At 37.5% G+C, this 19554-nt stretch overlaps 1 protein-coding gene across 1 annotated transcript in view; it reads right to left on the bottom strand.

The window, feature by feature from the left end:
• Window positions 1-18094, bottom strand: part of WDR17 (WD repeat domain 17) — a gene marked incomplete at both ends in the record, with an annotated part of 49059 nt that extends 30965 nt beyond the window's left edge. Inside the window, 4 exons of the mRNA XM_080638919.1 lie at window positions 1212-1442; window positions 7014-7197; window positions 7726-7854; window positions 17984-18094. Coding sequence (XP_080495045.1) covers window positions 1212-1442; window positions 7014-7197; window positions 7726-7854; window positions 17984-18094 — 655 coding nt within the window. The remainder of the gene's footprint in view (window positions 1-1211; window positions 1443-7013; window positions 7198-7725; window positions 7855-17983) is intronic.
• Window positions 18095-19554: the final 1460 nt, after the last annotated feature.

Below are 19554 nucleotides of genomic sequence, written 5' to 3' on the forward strand. Positions count from 1 at the left end.
CTGCTACATTAATGGACAGTCTGGAGTTAATAAAAAGAAAAGTCATGAGAAAAACCTTAACAGATAACAATAATGAGAAAAAAAAAAATTGTGTAGCCTGCTAATTACGCAGCAGTGACTCACACTTTTATAGCGAGACTAGAGTCAATCACACTGAACTTTGAAGCTATTAAGAGGAACTTGTGTATGTTCAGGTTCTCTCGAGACAGTGTTCTGTAGGGTATCCTACAACAGGACTGAAACCTTTAAAAGTAAGGAATAAGTTGGGGATTTTAAAATTTATTTCACTTAGTGATAAACTAGATTCTGGTCCTCTAACAAGTCATTTTACACATTCTGATATAAGGTAGGTGAGGGCTGAGCTTCAGTCTCAAAGCAAAAAATTAGCTTTCTATTCCTTATTGAAAAGCATCAATTCTTTGCCTCCCCCACACTTTTTTTTTTTTTTAAATAGACGGCCTATACTCATACTCTTGATACTTCTTTCTTCTAGGTATTGCTATTTTTTAAAAGCTATCAATTACAAAAGTCAGGTGAATTTTGACTATAAATTGCAAACTAGAAACCTGTAGTTGATAAAATAGATAACATTCAGATATAATTGAAAATGTAGCTTTATCCAAGTTAAGACACATATTAAAATTGTTTATAAAATAGTAACCATAGTAATTGTACTTATATTTTATTATAGTGATACAATCTATTTTTTAATAATACGTAATTTTGAAACATGTTTTAATGAATTTATCTGTCCATCAAAATTTTCACAATATGTTCTTAACCACATCTATGTTTTTAGCTAAACAAATTATTTGTTTTTTTCTAATAGTGTAAAGAAAGCATGTTAAATGAAAACTAAGATTAGTCTGTACTCTTTCAAAGTAACAGCCTAAGCAAAGATTCAAGTCAGTCCATTGAGAACAAACTTGCTGGGAAATACAGCTCAGTAGAAGATCATGGCTGTTATCATTCCCTAATAAAACAGTTTATTGTACTTGTAAAAAACTGCATTGTTATCTCGGTCACAAGAGGAGAAAATGCTCTGTGCTCTTTATCTAAGAAAATATATTTTTGTCATATGGAAGGATACTATGAACTAAGAACAAGTTTTATGTACATACAGACATTACAAAGCCTAAATGAAAAAGTGCAGAATTACAGACATATACAGAGATAAGAGATATCAAATATTTTACCATATCAGTTTTTACCTGGCTGAAAAATAGATAGGCTTCCATCAGTATGTCCAAATACTACTTTTCCTTTTTTCTTTGGATGCCATCTGAACAGACTGATGTCGGACAAAAAACTATGTGCTTCTCTATGTACAGTTACTCCGCTGTCAGGTCCTGAGATAGTCCAAATGTACAATGGACCTCTGTGGGACACAAATGCAACTGCATCACCTGCATTCCAGCACCAGCTAAGTGACGCAGGAATTCCTGAAACATACAGGTAAACCTTATGAGAACCACAATATGAAATTCAGTGCATTACTGCTTGACCCAGTATCAGCAATTGTCTTGAAAAGCTACAGAAATACTACATAAATACTACATAAAAATGATTAGACTGAAATTTAGACAACTGTGTGAACATCTTATGGTGTAAAAGTAATCTATACATATCCTTAGGCAGGAAATACAATTATTTCCCAAATTATTTTAATATTACTTTTATGGGCTGTATTTTATGATACCTATATTATATATAATATACTGATACCCATACTATTAGTGCCAAATAAAAATTAAACATATGAAAAACTATAAGCCTGATCCTTATCCTGAACAATACTTTCATTCATACACAATTCCATTCACCATTGTTTTACTGTAAGCTGTTTTCTACTAAGCTGGTAAAATATTGAAAACTTTAGAATATCTATTTTTGCAAAACACAATGAAATTTAATTCAGAGATAAATACAATAGAGGCAAATATTTGGGAAAAATTGAAAAGCTAACTTTGCAATCAAAAGGTTCTCTTGATAGCTTCCTTCTGGATCTATGACAGTTCTAATTCAGTTGCCTAACAACTGACTGTATGCATTTCAGTTTAAGGATTTCGACCTTAATGTCTCCAACCCTGATTATCCTCATAATTTAATAATGTGTGTTCCGAGGGAATAAATGATGGTAAGACAAACTCCCCAAGCTGAAAATTCAAAACTGTTTGCATTTAGACACTTAAACATGGCAAAAACTGACACAATATTCCTTTCAGACTAGATGAGTGTGTTTTACTTTCTTACAGGATATGCAAGACATACAAGAGTTTTCAGAGGTATCCTAAGCATTCTGAAAAGAACAGAGCAGGGGATGCTGAAGTGTCTTAGGTCCTGAGACCCTGTTCTTGGGTTGCACCTATTTTCCAAGAATGCAAATGTAGGATTTAAGGACACCTGACAGAGATTGACTTTAAGAACACAAATACAGGTACCGGTTTTGACTAAAGGGAATAATCAAACTGGGCAGGGAAAGGGGACAGACACAGACTTTTAACCCCCTAGACTTCTCTTACAATCTCCAAATCAACAGCTACAAGTCCTGAGAGAAGATGCAGGTAGACAAGCATAAGTTTATTTAAACAAAAATTGTTTTTCAAATTCTCTGATAATTTACCTAGAATACCTTAACTTGAATCTGTTGAAGAATCATAGAATCAATTAGGTTGGAAAAGACCTTCAAGATCAAGCCCAACCATTACCCCAGGACTGCCAAGACTGCCACTAAACTAAATCACTGACGGCCTCATCTACACAATTTTTTGAACACTAGCAGGGACAGTGATGCCACCACTTCCCTGGGCAGCCTGTTCCAATACTTGTTTACCTTCTGTGTGAAGAAATTTTTCCTAATATCCAGCCTAAACCTGCCTGGTGCAGCTTGAGGCCATTACCTTTTGTCCTATCACTTGTTACTTGAGAGAAGAAACCAACCCCCACCTCACTACAACCTCTTGTCAGGTAGTTGCAGAGAGCAATAAGGTACCTACCCAAGCCTTCTCTTCTCCAGAAAAAACAACCCCAGTTCCCTCAGCTGTTCCTCATAAGATTTGTGCTCCAGACCCTTCACAAGCTTTGTTGCATTTCTCTGGACCTGCTCCAGCACCTCAATGTCTTTCTTGTAGTGAGGGCCTGAGAACAGAACACAGCATTCTAGGTGCAGCTTCATCAGTGCCGAATACAAGGAGATGATCACTTCCCTGGACCTGCTGGCTACGCTGTTTCTGATACAGGCCAGGATGCCATTGGCCTTCTAGGCTGCCTGGGAACAAACTGGCTCATGTTCAGCCAGCTGCTTTGTCCTTTAGTAATGTTTCCCAAAGAATTCTGCCAACCAGCGTTCTAAACAGGTCAAAGTCAGTCTTCCTCAAGGCCAAGGTGGAGGTTTTGCTGACCTTTTCACTGACTTCTCCAGTGATTGAAAATTGAATTATTTTGTGGTCACTTTGCCCAAGATGGCCTCCAACCATCACATCACCAACCAGTCCTTCTCTGTTTGCAAACAGCAAATCTAGCCAAGCATCTCCTCTAGTTGGCTCACTACCCAGCTGTGTTAAGAATTTATCTTCCACACCTTCCAAGAACCTTCCGTATTGTTTCTTCTCTGCTGTGTTGTACTTCCAGCAGACATCTAGTAGGTGAAGTTCCCCAGAAGAACAATGGCAAGCGATCATGAAACTTCTCTCAGTTGTTTGGAGAACACTTCATCTGTAGCTTCATCCTGGTTGGGTGGTCTAGAACAGACTCCTGTCAGGATATCTGCTTGGTTAGCCTTCCCCCTAATCTTCAACCACAAACATGCAGCCTTCTCACTCGCAACATTGACTTCAAGGAAGTTGATGCGCTCCCTGACATACAACACAACCCCACCACCTCTTTTTCCTTGCCTATCCCTTCTGAAGAGCCTGTAGTCACCGACTGCAGCACTCCAATTATGTGAATCATTCCACCACATTTCTATGATGGCAATTATGTCATGGTTTCCCTGCTGAACAATGGCTTCTAACTCCTCCTGTTTGTTGCCCATGCATTGGCATAAATACATTTAAGTTGCCCTCTGGATCTGGACTCTAACAGCAGCACGCTACCCCATGCTCATTTCTAGACAGCCTGGTGTTACCCCCTTCCCACTTTGAACCTAGTTTAAAGCCCTTTCTATAAGCCCTGCTAGCTCCTGGGCTATAATCCTTTCCCCTCTTTGGGACAGGCATACCATATCTGCCGCCAGCAGGCCTGGTGCCATGTAGACTGACCATGGTCAAAAAAACCCAAAATTCTGACACTGACACCAGTCATGAAGCCAGGAATTAATGAATGAGATTTTTCTGATGTAATCATTGCCATTGATTGTGACTGGCAGGAGGCATGAGAACACTATTTGGGCTCCCGAACCCTCAACCAGTTGTCCCAAGGCCCTGAAGTCCTTCTTGAGTCCCCTCAGGTTTCTTGAAGAGATTTTCTCATTGCGTACCTGGAAGACTGGTAAAGGATAGTAGTTGCAGGGCCGTATCAGAAAAATGAGTTTTTTGGTCAAGTACCTTATCCTGTCCCCAGGGAGACAGCAGACTTCCTTGTGAGTCTTGTCAGGTCAGCATACGGGGCCCTCTGTTCTCCTTAGAGTCACCAATCACAACCATTCTTCCTTTTCTTTGTAGTAGAGCTGGTTGTAATACAAGGTGTTCTCTGGCTCTTCTGTGGGAATTCTCCTGACCTGAATGGTCCCTTATCATCATCTTCCTCACTTTCCTGATCCTGAAGTACCAGAGCTTTGGATCTGTTACAAAGGGACACTTGGAAAGTGACATGACCTGGGGGATAATATGCCATCTACTCCGAAGAGTAACCTGTTTCCAAACACCCCTGTCTCTTAGATCCCCTAAATCTGCCTGATGGCAAGATAGAGGATCCTGAAATTTTTTTTGTTTTGGGTGTCTGGCGTGCTTCCATCGGTGATGTTAGAGTGCGAGTCCGCCAGTCAATCTCCTCCTCAGATTTTCTTATGCTCCTTAGCCGTTCCACCTCTTCCCATAGCTTTGCCACCATGCAGAGCAAATCATCAATCTCTCAACATCTTACACAGCCACTAACGTAACCGACAGGCTTTGTCACTCACTACAGCCAGATGCCTGGACAGCTAAGTGTTTATGAGGGACCTCTGTCTGGGTCGTCATGTCCTTACTGGCCAGCAGAGAAAAATTAGTTTTCTTTGCTTTCTGTTTAGAGGATGCCATCATAGAGCACTTTGCGGATGACCATTGGCTGAGCTTACCTCTGAAGCCTGCTAGACTACTGGACCCTTTCCACTCAGCCTATCTGCTAACCATAGGCTACATTTTATTTGCTTTCACTTCTGTAAAGTTATCATAAAACCACAATAGGATTAAAACTTATATATCTTTTTATACAATGATGGATTTTTTTTTTTTTCAGCTCAAAAAGAAATCAATTGCAAATAAAAGACAGACTGGAGACAACGTGGGCCCTCTCCGGAAGATATCAGGAGAATTGGCTACCCTGGATTTGGAGAAGGCTGAGGTTCTTAATGACTTCTTTGCCTCATCACTGGCAAATGCTCTGTTCACACCACTCAAGTCTTGGAAGGCAGAATGAAGACAACGAAGACCTTGGGCCCTCTGTAGCAGAGGATCTGGTTCAAGATCGTCTTAAGAACCTGAACGTGCAAAGGTCCATGGGATATGATGAAATCCACCCACAGGTCCTGAAGCATCTGGCAAAAGAAGTTGCTGAGTAACCGGCCATCATATTTGAAAAATCATGGCAGTCAGGTGAAGTTCCCAACAACTGGAAAAAGGGAAATATAACCCCCATTTTCAAGAAGGGGAAAATGGATGACCCGGGGGATTACAGATCAGTCAGTCTCACCTCTGTGCCTGGCAAACTCTTGGAGCAGATTCTCCTGGAAGGCATGCTAAGGCACATGAAAAACAGCAAGATGGTTGGTGACAGCCAGCACGGCTTCACTAAAGGGAAATCCTCCCTGACCAATTTGGTGGCCTTCTATGAAGGGGTTATGGAACTGAGGGACAGGGGTAGAGCAGTTGATGTCATCTACCTGGACTTGTACAAAGCATTCGACACTGTCTCACACGACATCCTTGTCTCTAAATTGGAGAGACATCAGTTTGATAGGTGGACCACATGGTGGATAAAGAACTGGCTGGATGGCCACACACAAAGAGTTGTGGTCAATGGCTCAATGTCCGGCTGGAGACTGGTAACGAGTGGTGTCCCTCAGGGATTGGTGTTGGGACTGGTCTTGTTCAACATCTTTGTCGGTGATATGGACAGTGGGAATGAGTGCACCCTCAGCAAGTTTGCCGATGACACCAAGCTGTGTGGTTCAGTTGATATGCTGGAAGGAAGGAATGCCATCCAGAGGGACTTTGATGCGCTTGTGAGGTGGGCTAATGCCAACCTTATGAAGTTTAACCATGCCAAGTGCAAGGTCCTATACCTGGGTTAGAGCAATCCCAGGCACAGCTACAGGTTGGGCAGAGAAGAGATTGAGAGCAGCCCTGCAGAGAAGGACTTTGGGGTGTTGGTCGATGAGAAAATGAACATGAGCTGGCAGTGCGCGCTCACAGCCCAGAAAGCCAATCGCATCCTGGGCTGCACCAAGAGCAGCGTGACCAGGAGGTCGAAGGAGGTGATCCTGCCCCTCTACTCTGCTCTCGGGAGACCTCACTTGCAGTATTGTGTGCAGTTCTGGTGTCCTCAACATAAAAAGGACATAGAACTGTTGCAATAAATCCAGAGGAGGGCCATGAGGATGATCAGGGGACTGGAGCACCCCCCGTATGAAGACAGGCTGAGAGAGTTGGGCTGTCCATCCTGGAGAAGAGAAGGCTGCATGGAGACCTCATAGCAGCCTTCAAGTATCTGAAGGGGAGCTATAGGGATGCTCGGGATGGACTGTTCATTAGTATTTCTGATATCTGTGAATGAAAAGGCTGTACAGATGAAATAGATCTCCATGTCTGAAATACCTTTTGTATCGTCCAGCTTGGCCACAACTTTCTGTTCAGTCACATTCCAAATAATCACTAAACTATCTGCACTGGCACTTGCAAACATGTCAGGATTGTGGGGACTCCAAGATATGGCTGTGATTGTCTTCTTATGCTCAGACATAATTGCCCGGAGCTTGAATTCATTGTATCGGTGATCCAGCTAAAGAAAAAGTAAAATTCACTTTAGAAATACAAACTTTGTAAACTCTCTTTAAGTAGTGTTTGGTTGGAGACCAGTTCATATAACAGTATTAGACTTACACATGAATTTATAGTGGATTTAACAGTTGTCAGTACCTGGTATCTCAATAAATCAAATGTTCATATATATGATTTGGACAGAAAAGTTGTATAGAGCTATATTCAATTAGCCCTACCAGTATTAACATAGTCTATCCTCTTGTCACTTATAAACTATTACATCCCATTAATAACTGCATGCAAATACAATCTTAAAATGCTTTATTTATAGGCATTATTACAATCATTTTGTTATCTGCATCAGGTTAAACAGGATAGAATACGAAAAAATAATTTGGAAAGGGTATCTTGAACAGAAGACTGAACTTTACACAGACATTTTCTCAGTAGCAATCATACTTCCAAAAGCATTGTAGAAACATTTATTAAAAGGGTTCAAAGTGAAATAGGCAAGGTAAAAATGTAGTCTGTTAAATAAAAATTTTACCTGATAAATATAAATAGCAAGGGTAGCACAGTAGGCAAATCTGTCCCCACTAGCAGCACATACATCCTTGTTCCATGGCTGACATCCAGCAGCTAGAAGTCCCACTTGTCTAACCCGTGACATTTTTGCCTTTAAAACAGAAATTCATTAGACAAGATGACAGAATATTAAAGAACAGAATAATACATTTTTGTTTCCATAAATAATGTATACATATGTACCTTAAAAATATAGCTAGCATTTAACAGCAACATCTTGTTTATGAGGTACAAATGAATGTAACCAAAATAAAGCCAAGTAGATGTTCACAGGCTTCAGTGCTACCCAAGAGAGGGATTTTAATACCCTTCAGAGGAATCCATTTGAGAGAAAAAAAAAAAAAAAAAAAAGGGGTGGGAGGGCACAACACAACACTCAGCACATGAAACTCAAATAGTTTTTGATTTGTACTAGCTGCAGCTGTTCTTCATTACTTTCATTTTCTTCTGCAGTCTGGTTCAACACTTTCTGTATTACAGTGTAATTCCCTCTCTGTTCTCTTCTTCCCTTCATCCCCCACAAAGAAAGCCGGACAAAGTAAACTATATGCTAATATTTCTGGTTTAAGTGAGCTAAGCAATGTGTCTGAAAAGGTCTTCAAACCACTTGCATATAATAGCTATGCATTACTTATTATCATAATCCATTTTGGAAAAGCTTTCTAAATTTTCTTAATAATTACTGTTTAATAAAAAGTTGAAGTAAACTGTGGGAAACAAAAAACAAAGCTTAGTGTAACATCACTATATTACTGTATGGCAAACTATGCCTTAACTGTCCAAAACAAGTCTCAAACTACCAGCTGCCTCAGACCAAGGCAACAAATGACTTTTAACATGAAACCACAAGAAATGCTTTGCAAGGCCAGACCAATTACCCACCTAGGCCATATCTGATTCATGATAATGTCAAAATGTTACTCAGACCACATGAGCTGGGCCATTTTTCCATGATCCATTTATATACTTGACCAAGAATGCACACATTTGCAAAGGCACTGGTTTAAACTTAACTCCTGGGTGGTTGTGTAAGATGACCTTCAGAGGTCCCCTCCAACCTCAGCCATTCTGTGATTTAAGAAAATGTTCAAAATGAGCCTTGTTGCATTTATTTGCAGCTGACAAGTAGTGAAGGCTATCAGTTTTTACAGAATCATAGAATCATAGAATGGTTTGGGTTGGAAGAAACCTTAAAGATCATCTAGTTCCAAACCCTCTGTCACAGCCAGGAACATCTTCCACTATGCCTCTGAATTCACTTAGAAATCAGTCTTCATGTGATATAAATGTCCCAGACTCAAGCCAACTGTAAACTGATGCAATGCCAGCTCCTTCTCTTCTCAACCTGCAGAAATAATTGTGGCTTTACCTCCACTATAGAAGGCTCCAGTGACTAAACAGCTGCAAATGAAGTTGACAAGGATAACTAGGTGGATCACAGCTTGAAACAGTGTGGTGATCCAAATGGCATAACACAATCCAAATAGCCACAAACAGGATTCACCACTTCTGCACAGAAATTATATCAATCCAAAGAAGTCTCTGTGAGCATGACTGAAAGTACTACCCATACACAGGATATTTAGATAACTAATGGGTGAAACCTCTTCATACATATGACTTCAGCTGGGCTAGCAGCAGGATCCTCTTTTGTAGAGTGGTGAAGGACAATTCTGCTGAGTTTCACCATACCACTGAGTGCTTCAGCATAGGCTCAGGTAAGGTCCAGACATAAAAATGTAATATCTCCAGCTATGTTAGAATGTCTCATTTAAAGACACATTCATACTGTGGATAGATTAACGGATTGAGGGACATTTTGTGGGAAAACATTACATGGAGTATGGAGGAGGGATCTTTAGGTCAAAAAGCTGAGTCTATAATCTTTAAAGACAAAAAGAGTTCTGTTTAATTTACCAAGTGTTAGAACTAAGAATAAAAAAAAGATACTTTCAAAATCAAGTATTTTGAGGAAGCAAATGTTCAAGTGCAAGGGTTAGTTATGCAATGCATTGCTATGTAACATCTTTAGGAGAGATAGATCGTCTGCAGATCAATCTTCACCTACTTGGTATCAATTGCATGGAGGGGAACATAGTTTTCAGAATTATATTAGTATTAAGGTGTGTATCAAAAAAACTTTGTACAGGTATAGTAATAATGACTTATAATACCCAAGGGAACCCATTAGTCAATATTGACAAAAGCATGAAAATGAAGTTGAATGATCATTTTTTACCTATTTTTCTTATCTGCTTGGGGTATCTACTTGGCAGAAAAACAGTAATGACTAAACATAAGAAACAACCTCCATGAGATTACAAGTCTCTCTCACATTGGAAAGTGTGAAAGAAGAAAAAAAAACCTTAGAGACTTACTTTGGGTGCTTCTTTAGCAGAAGATCAGGATCGGATTGAATGTGACTGATCATCTCAAATATATCACTGACTGTAATTAATAGTGCTTAAAATTTCTGACTGTTGTAATGCCTAAAGGAACTGAAAAACCCACATTTAACCTCTGAATATTTTGATAAAGGAGACTGTACAACAAGAGAATAGAAATATACAGAGAAACAAGTAAAAAGATACTAGTGCTTTGGCTCTTACACTTTTCTGTCTCTGCCAACAATATTAATTCTGATTTTTGCAGCAAAGAGATTCTAGAGAGAACAGTTCTATAAATGGCACCTTGCAGCTCATTTGCAATCCATCTCATGTTATAAATTACATGAGTCTCACAGAAAGAAATTTATCTTATTATTATTATGAATCATCATCAGCACCAATGTGACAAAAAAATATACTCCAAGTTTCTGATTTTACCATTTAGTGTTCTTTTACTGCTAAGTAAAACTAAAATTCTAGAGGTCCCTTCTGTGCAATTGAAGTATTAATCACATGTATTCAGAAATATTTGAATTTTAGACATTCAGAACTGCAATACAGGCTTTTTCCAGTCACAATGAAAAAAAAAAGAAAAAAAAGCACCATTAACAACCTTTTCTGAAAGTAACCTGGGTGATGACGTAACAACTTACTAAAATGCAGAATAATACCTGGAACCAGAACTTCTGGTTGCCACTCTTGATTCCAGGCAAAATGATGATTAAACCCAAGTGTGTCAGCAAACAGAAGGAATGGTAAAAAAGCCATGGTTTTTGTAGGCTTACCACATATAAGAGTGATGAAAAGCTAACATCCCTTCAGACACTAAGAGTGCAAAAATATTTATTTCATGGTAATGACAGATTTGTCTTGACAAATCCTTTTTTTTTATGTTCTCATATGGTAGCAAAGAGGTTCTTGATTTGATGAAGATTAATCTGTAAGAAAATATTATCTTAACTTTTGTTTAATTTGTGATTTGATTACAGATAATATTGATTGTAAAGTTAAGATCTCTTACAGATGCTAAAACAGAATTCCTCAAATCCAGAGTAACAACAGATATTTCTTGTAGGATTCTGCAGTAATATATATTTTAAAAAAAGAAAAATTGTGTTAATATATTCAGCAGATCTTCCTTTTGCCTTGATATGAAAGAGATAAGTTATTCCTGACTACATGAAACCTAGTCTATAGGAAAATATTATTCTAATGTCTGAGAATAAAGAGGATTCCAAGCCTAAGTGCTGAAATCTAGAACAAAAAATAAGGTCCTCTACATTGGTTTTACAATTATCATGATCACACAAAATTGACCAGTGCTTCCGGTTTGGAGATAGTTCTACTACAAGTGCAACTATTTCCATTGTTAATTGGCTGCATGGAAAACGTGAAGAGGGTCTTATGTATTTTTACTTTTTTTTCATGTCATCGGGACTCCTGCACAGTTTAGGGTATTTTAACCATTTCCAAATGCACGTCACCAATCAGAATTCAGGCCAGATAAGCATGAACAAAAGTCATTGTCATGAAATGACTGATGAAATAAAATTATTTCAGCCTAGCTCTAAATATCTAATGTTTGTAAGCATTGATGGATACGTCATATTAAGTACTGTATTTGAAATAGAAATGGTTTTGTTCTACATTTACATTACAGACAAAGGGTAATTTTAATATGTTTTTGGGCTTTGTTGTTTTGTTTTGGCTTCTTTTCTGATTTTTTTTTGGGGGGGGATTGTGTTGTTTGGGTTTTTTTTTTTAAGAAAATTCACCAATGGAATCCTTATTCACAAGTTTATATATAGAAAAAAAAATTGCTTTAAATTAATGTACTATTTTCTGAAAGTCTGAAATTCAAATACAAATGTCTCCTAAATAAGATCAACATTTAGATGAAAATTGCAGCTTTGTAATATAACATTATTTCAGTGAGTTAATAATTCACGCTTAAGAAGCATTGTTAAACTTTGATTTTTCATATAGATTTGCCTATTTAAATATATGTGAAAATGTTACATAAAATATTCTGAGCTGTATTGTAGAAAGGAATTTGCACTTCATTTACAGCTTAAAACTTTTTAATATTTTCTGCTCCTTTTAATGATTTAAATACGGTTTTAAAAAAAAAAATGGAATTAAGTATGGTTTGAAATTCAGTACAATAGTGTCTAGAAGAAGAAATTACAATTGTGTGGCATACTGACTCTCTTGTAAGTATTATGCATGCAAGCAGTTTCCTGAAGATCTTTTCAGACATTATGGATTTCTGTTGAGCATACTTATAGTACAAGGGAGAAAGCAGCATTCATCAGGACAGCCTGAATAAAACGGCAGTAATCTAGAAATGCAGTATAATAAATATATATATTGTTTAACACATGTTGCATTTTTGTACAATAGAGATTTTCCATACTTTGTTAAAAAAACGTTTTATTTCAAAATAAGGGATGTACAAGTAATGATGCTGGACTCTTAAGCATATACTGGAAAAAATATGCATGTAAAAAACCTATACCACACTGGGAGTGCTATCAAAGGATGCCCACAGTTTCCACAGAGATGAAGGGGAAGAGGGAGGACAACAAAAACCTTTCTTTTCAACTGGCATGAGCAGCAACATTCTACGTCCTTCCTTTTTGCTACGTATAGAAAAAAGAAAAACCAAAACAAACAAAATATCCCAAAACCAATAAACTGAAATTTTGTATATTATGGGTTTAATGTTACTTAAAAATAACAACTGAATAGACTAGAATCATAGACATGGCTATATATCAATAACTTAAAGACAAATGCCTAATAATCCCTACCTTAGCATAGGTATCATTTTTTGTAAACCACTTAAGAATTTCCATGTTCATTCCAATACTTTGCAGCTCCCAAAAATGCAAAATCTTGCTCTGGTTGTAGAATGAAACCACTTTACTTGACAGATGAGGAACTAAACCTTGATGTTCACAGAATAATGCAGTTACTACAGGATTCAGAAGAAAAGACTGAGCATCGTGTTGCACTGCACACACAAACTGGCACTGTCAGTAGCTTGGCAACTGCAGCTCTTTAAAATTTTAGTTTTAACATAACTCCTTTTTCTCTGCTTCAGCTACTCAGAGTATTTCATTGATTGTTGTATTTCCCAATTCTACAACAATGATATTTACAGAATAATAATAGCTGTTTAAATCCATCACTTAGCACCCTTTAATTATCAAGAGATGTGCCTGTATGTTATAACTATTCATAAATTTATAACCATTAAGCACAACCAATAGCATATGCTTACACTGTTAGATATTGTGGTCCATATGGCATATGGCCTGTCCAGATGAGTACATATGCAATGCGGCATGCACACAGAAGTGAATATACTGTAGCCTTATGTTACTCAATCTGCTTCTGTGTATACAAACCCCTAGTTTCTGAACAGCTATATGCAGTGTTGTCATCCTCTGCTTCTGTTCATTCTATTGTCATTATCTTTCAACTAAGTTTGTATTTTTGATTATATGGAAAGCTTGCTGTCACTCCTGTATGTCTGACATATAAAACTGCTATATCCCATCCACACTATTGTCCAATATTGTACCAATATTTTTGTTAACATGTCAATGATACTGTAAATAATTAAATATCTTCTTTGGTAATATGAAGTGTTTCCTTAAAAACATTGGGTATATTTTTTCATCTTCATAGGAAAAAACTATTCTATGATTCTATGAAAATCCATTGGAGATGAAAATGACCTGCGAACTATGAAGTTTCAATTCATTACACTACCCAATGAGGCCAATTTAAAGCACCAGATAACGGACAATGAATTTATCTTGATAAAAACTGGAAGGTCAGCAAACCTGTGTGTTTGCAAGACACAGCGGAAACCAACCTCTTCCTGACTGTGCCTGCCTCACTAACACTGAGTCTTTGTAATAGTGTAAGCATAACAGTACCAGCCTTCTCCCAGTGGGGCTGGAAAACACCAAGTACATTACAGCCATGTTAAGAAATTAATTTCTGATTATTATGTCCAGACCCATGAAATGGGTGATAATTGGAAATATTCTGGTATATATTCAGCTTAAAAGCCAATAGACAAAATAAATTTACTAAGACTAAACAGAGATATAAAATTTCCAAAAGCTTTAATGTTTCTGGGCGGAGCATTTAAGAAGTTAGTACATTTTCTAAATTCTATTCTATGCTATTTATCCATTACATTTAAATGTATTTATTTATACCTAATACTTTATGAACCTGGGGGATCTCAAAAGTAAAAGCAAGCACATCAGAAGATGAGAAGAAATCGTACACTATGAAAATTTGAACAATAGGTATATTGTCAAAAATCAGCCATCATGGATTTTAATAGATCTGTAGGGTGTTCAAGGCCAGGTTGGATGAGGCCTTGGGTGACATGGTTTAGTGTGGGGTGTCCCTGCCCATGGCAGGGGGGTTGGAACTAGATGATCTCAAGGTCCTTTCCAACCCTAATTATTCTATGATTCTATGATTCTATGGCAGTGTCATGTATCAGCTAAAATTCTTAAGAATCAGATATCTCAATATCATTGGAGCTACTCCCTTTAAACAAAAATTCTTCCTACTTTGCATGAGTACCACAAAATACTAAACAATTTTCAATTCTTGATATTTTCTTGTGAACAATCAAACTGCAGTTACTAATGTAGGTCTCCAAATAGTCTTACTGAGACAGTAGTTGAAGCAACTGCTTCTGAACAAAGATGAGCAAAGACTGACTATATTAAATGATAACAGTCACAATTAGATCAATATAGAATAATTACATAGGTTTATGCATGTACTGCTTCAAATGAAAGTTAAGCCCTTTATGCTTCCCAGCAGAATCTAACCTAGGTAGCTTGCTGCTTGTTAAAGTGTCAGGTTGGTTGCTAGCTTTCTACTGATCAGTACAGAATTTGTATGCTTCTCTGCAAAAAATTAGGAAAGTTTTGTCTACTTTTGTATGCAATTCATGGCACAAAACCATTTGTGTCTCCTGGAGAATCAGAAGATTAATCGGAAGCTAGAAGAGAGTGTCTTGGACAGGGCTTTGAATTTCAGCAAGATTCCTCAAAAAATACCAGAAGCCTTGGCTAGACTCTTGCAACCAGCATTCCCAGCTGATATGTCCTGACTAATGATGACCTAGCAAGTGTTGAAAAAGGCACATTCAGTTATCCAGGTGCTGACTAGGAAAAGAACACTATTATTTAAAAGATCATTTTAAACAAGTATTCTAATAGCATTCACAGACATTTTAAACTTCCACAATAAACTCAGAGCCAAATTACTACCAGAATTTACCCACAGTACCTCTGGCTTCACAAGGGAAGAATTTGTGGGCCATTCGCTGTAGTTTGGAAAAAGTCTGGATTTGAAATCACAGCCTTAGACTGTATTTTACAAGAAAAAAAAAAAACCCAAAACCAAAAACCCAAACAAAAAAAAAAAAAAAAAAAAACAAACACACAAAACCCCCCACAAAAACCAAAACCCAACTCAAAACCAAAAAAAAAACCCAAACCCCACACTTATTTGAAATAAACACCAAATATATTAATCCAAGATAGATACCCTAAATTGTGATTTTTACCTTATGTTTCCTAACTAGGGTAAGTCTTACGAAACAGTGTTTTTTACTGTCTTGACTACAGTACTTGAACAGCTTGACTAGAATATCATAGAATCTTAGAACGGTTTGGACTGGACAGGATCCTAAAGATCACCTAGTTCCAACATCCCTGCCATGGGCAGGTGTCCTGTGTTCAGCAGTAGCAGTCATTTTTCTCCTTCTTAGTAGCTGGTGTAGTGCTGTGGTTTTGACTTTCAGCCTGGGAACAGCGCTGATAACACCGATGTTTTTAGTTGCTGCTCAGTAATGTTTACCCTGACCAAGGACTTTCTGAGTCTCATGCTCTGCCAGGGAGGAGGAGAAGCCGGGAGGAAGCAGAGACAGGACACCTGACCCAAACTAACCAAAGAGGTATTCCATAACACAGCATATCATGCCTACTATATAAACTGGGGGCCGTTACCCAGAAGGGTTAGAGCACTGCTCGGGTTGGGCTGGGTATCGGTTGGCGGGTGGTGAGCGGTTGTATTCTCTTCCCTTGTTATTTCCCTTATCATTCTTATTGGTAGTAGCAGCAGTGGTTTTGTGTTATACCTTACTTACTGGACTGTTCTTATCTCAATCCAGGGGAGTTACATTCTTTTGATTCTCCTCCCCATCCGTTTGGGAGCGGGGGGAGTAATAAGGGGGGGAGTGAGAGAGTGGCTGTGTGGTTCTGAGTTACAGCTGGGCTTAAACCACGATGGCAGGGATGCCTTCCACTAGACCAGGTTGCTCAAAGCCCCATATAACCTGGCCTTGAACACTGTCAGGGATGCGGCATACACAGCTTCTCCGGGCAACCTGTTCAAGAACTTCACCACCCTAATAGTAAAGAACTTCTTCCTAATACCTAGTCTAAATCTACCCTCTATCTTTTCAATCTACCCTTTATCTTTTATTGTGCAGCTGTAATAAGATAATCTAAACAGCAATACCAGGGTTTGAAACAGAGCATGGAGAAATGCTGGTATTTGTAACAACGTATCACCAGGAATGTTGAACTCCATACCTAATCAACCTGAAACATATTGAGCAGTGGTAATGAAACTATCAGCTAGAGACTATTGGTTAGTCATTTGGTATCAGAAATCTAGTTTTCAGATACTGTATGTAATACAAAAAAATACATACAACCATGTCTGATCTCAGTATAAAGCATCTAAGACCCTCTGTATGAATTTTGTTCGCATTTTCCTACCCAGAACTACCACAATCACCAGAAGATTGCTTTTCTCCTGGCAAACTGACAAGATGCTTCTGATTTCAAAAGAAGTTACCTCTTAACACATCTCACATCTCTTAACCTGAATCCCTGATGAGCAGCTATTAAAACCTAACTCCACATCTGAAAGATTCATATTTTACTGACACGAAAATGAGAACAATGGAAAAGTATTAAAATCTTCTAGTTTTTAATACTTATGAGCATATATAACTGGCATTACCAAGTAATACATAATAACACAATTAAGGCAGCTATTGGTCCTTATGTTTCTGCAGCATCTCCTGCACTCTGATTCATTAGCTGAGTATATGCGATCAAAATAGAAATTACAGAAATATATGGTTACATAAAGGAGCTTGATACAGTGAAATGTGACTTATATTCACCTCCCACTATAAATCTATGAAAGCAGCAGAAGATCAAGCTTTCCCAAGGCATGCAGTCAAGAAACATGACAAAAAATTCCAAGATATCCTCCATGTGTTGCTATAGTAACAACTCCTCCTCCTTGGAAAAATGTTAATAAAAATATGCAGATATCCAAGGTACAACTTGGAAATGACCCAAGGCGAATTTAACATCTTCCCAAATATTTTTCTTTTACTCAATTACCGCTTATAATTATTTTTTCCCAGGCACAGTATATTAATTCCTAATAAAATAAAATCAGACTTTTGATTTCTATCTCATTACATATTAAAGAATTACTAACCATTAAATTATGCAATCTAAAAAATACAGTAGGTGGCCAAACTTCCAATATCTTTTACTCAGCTAGCAACATTATTTTTCAAAAAGCTCATTTTAGATGTGCTTATCTATGACTCAAGACTTCATTAAAACTACTAAAAACCCCTTCATAGTACCACTATGGGAATATTACTTCTGGTACTAGTAATATAATACACTGCAGCTTAAAGAAGAAAAATATAAAGGAAATAAAAGAGAAAATATTAATTTAAGCAATTCTTACTCGTTGCTGTCCTTCATACCAATCATCTTCATCAAACCAGTGGGAAATATAAGTCATCCAAGCCATGACAGAAGGCACAGTTGAAATAAAAAGTACAGAACCTGAACACATGTAAGTACTAGTCCTATGCTAAAATTTACTCAACACTATTAATAGCTACTCAAAGATCAGATCTGAACTCTGTGCTATGATTCTACATTCATAAATATATAATCTGAAATTCTTCTTGCAGCAGTTTAAATGCTATATGTGTTGGATTCTCAACTGGAAAACAGAAATCAACACTAAAACAATAATTAGACGATATATTCCAGTATTTTAAATTAAAGCAGGTTAGTGCTTTAAGCTTGAATTTACTCTAAGCTCTGAAAACAAAGTGCTGTTGAAGTAATTCTTATTTGTCTCCTAAAAAATACTTTCCTTTTTTCAAATGCACTGTCTGTAAGAAATGTGGTTCAGTGCACAAAAGCTTGACTGAAATGTAAAATGTCTTCAGAATCATGAGGAGTGATAGGTTTTGGTTATGTAGGGAGTGGTTTCAACTGGCACAGTAGGAGGGGCCACAATTAATCACAAGTGCCAAATGTCTTATGTTTAACATTTTTTTAAAAAGGAAAAAAAAAGGAAAAAAAGATCTGCATCTCCATTGTTCACAGCCAGCAGAGCCTGAAGGGCTCAGCTACAGCCACCAGCACTGGCTGGGAAATTTAAAAAGCCTAATTTTCACTAATTCATCAGAATACATCTGCTTCTTTTCTCTGCCTTGGGATGATGTATCTGACTGCATTTATTTCTAACTGCATCTAGTTATCCTTTTCTAGTATGCTCTCCAGTTTCACATCAGATTTCACAGTGCATTATATCAATGAAAGCAAGAGGTATAAGGAGAAATAAAAGCTTTATTACTCACACCACAATTCAGTACTGCAGCAGCATACCTCATCAGCTGTGCTGTTCAGGAGACATCATCACACAAATCTTTCTAATGGCAAAGTTGTAGCAACTAGCAAATTCTCAACAGAGATTATGAAGACCTAAAAACCCCCAGTTTCTTAAGAAATCTAGAACGCAGACAAACTCTGTTTTTCTGTACTGGATTAACAAGCCATTTCCACAAATTAGTAATAGAATGAATGCAAAAGCTAGACTGTGAAATCAATTATCCAATTATTAAACAATGCAAAATAGGAAAAGAACAGTCTAAAGTACCAGATATTAATCTGGAGTTAGTGGTCCACATTAATGACCATTTCCAGATAGAAATTCAGTATCATTGCCAGTCCTGCTTTAGCACACAGTTTCCATTAAGATAATTGTATAAGCAAATTATGTTCTCAGATACACAGAAGAGAAATAAAGCAGCAATACTTTTGCTTTCCAACCTCTTACTCAGAAATGATGACATACAAGGAAAAAAAAAAGCACCAAATCACACATACAAAATCATAAAAATTGAAATCAAGACACCCACTGTATTTATCGGAAATAGCATTCCAAGCTTAGCAGACTTTTTGGGTGATTATAGAGTCCTCCAGATGAATAGATACATATACAAGAACATACAGAGCAAC

Source organism: Psittacula echo (assembly GCF_963264785.1).
Source record: "Psittacula echo genome assembly, chromosome: 1".
In the NCBI taxonomy this organism is placed as follows: Eukaryota; Metazoa; Chordata; class Aves; order Psittaciformes; family Psittacidae; genus Psittacula; species Psittacula echo.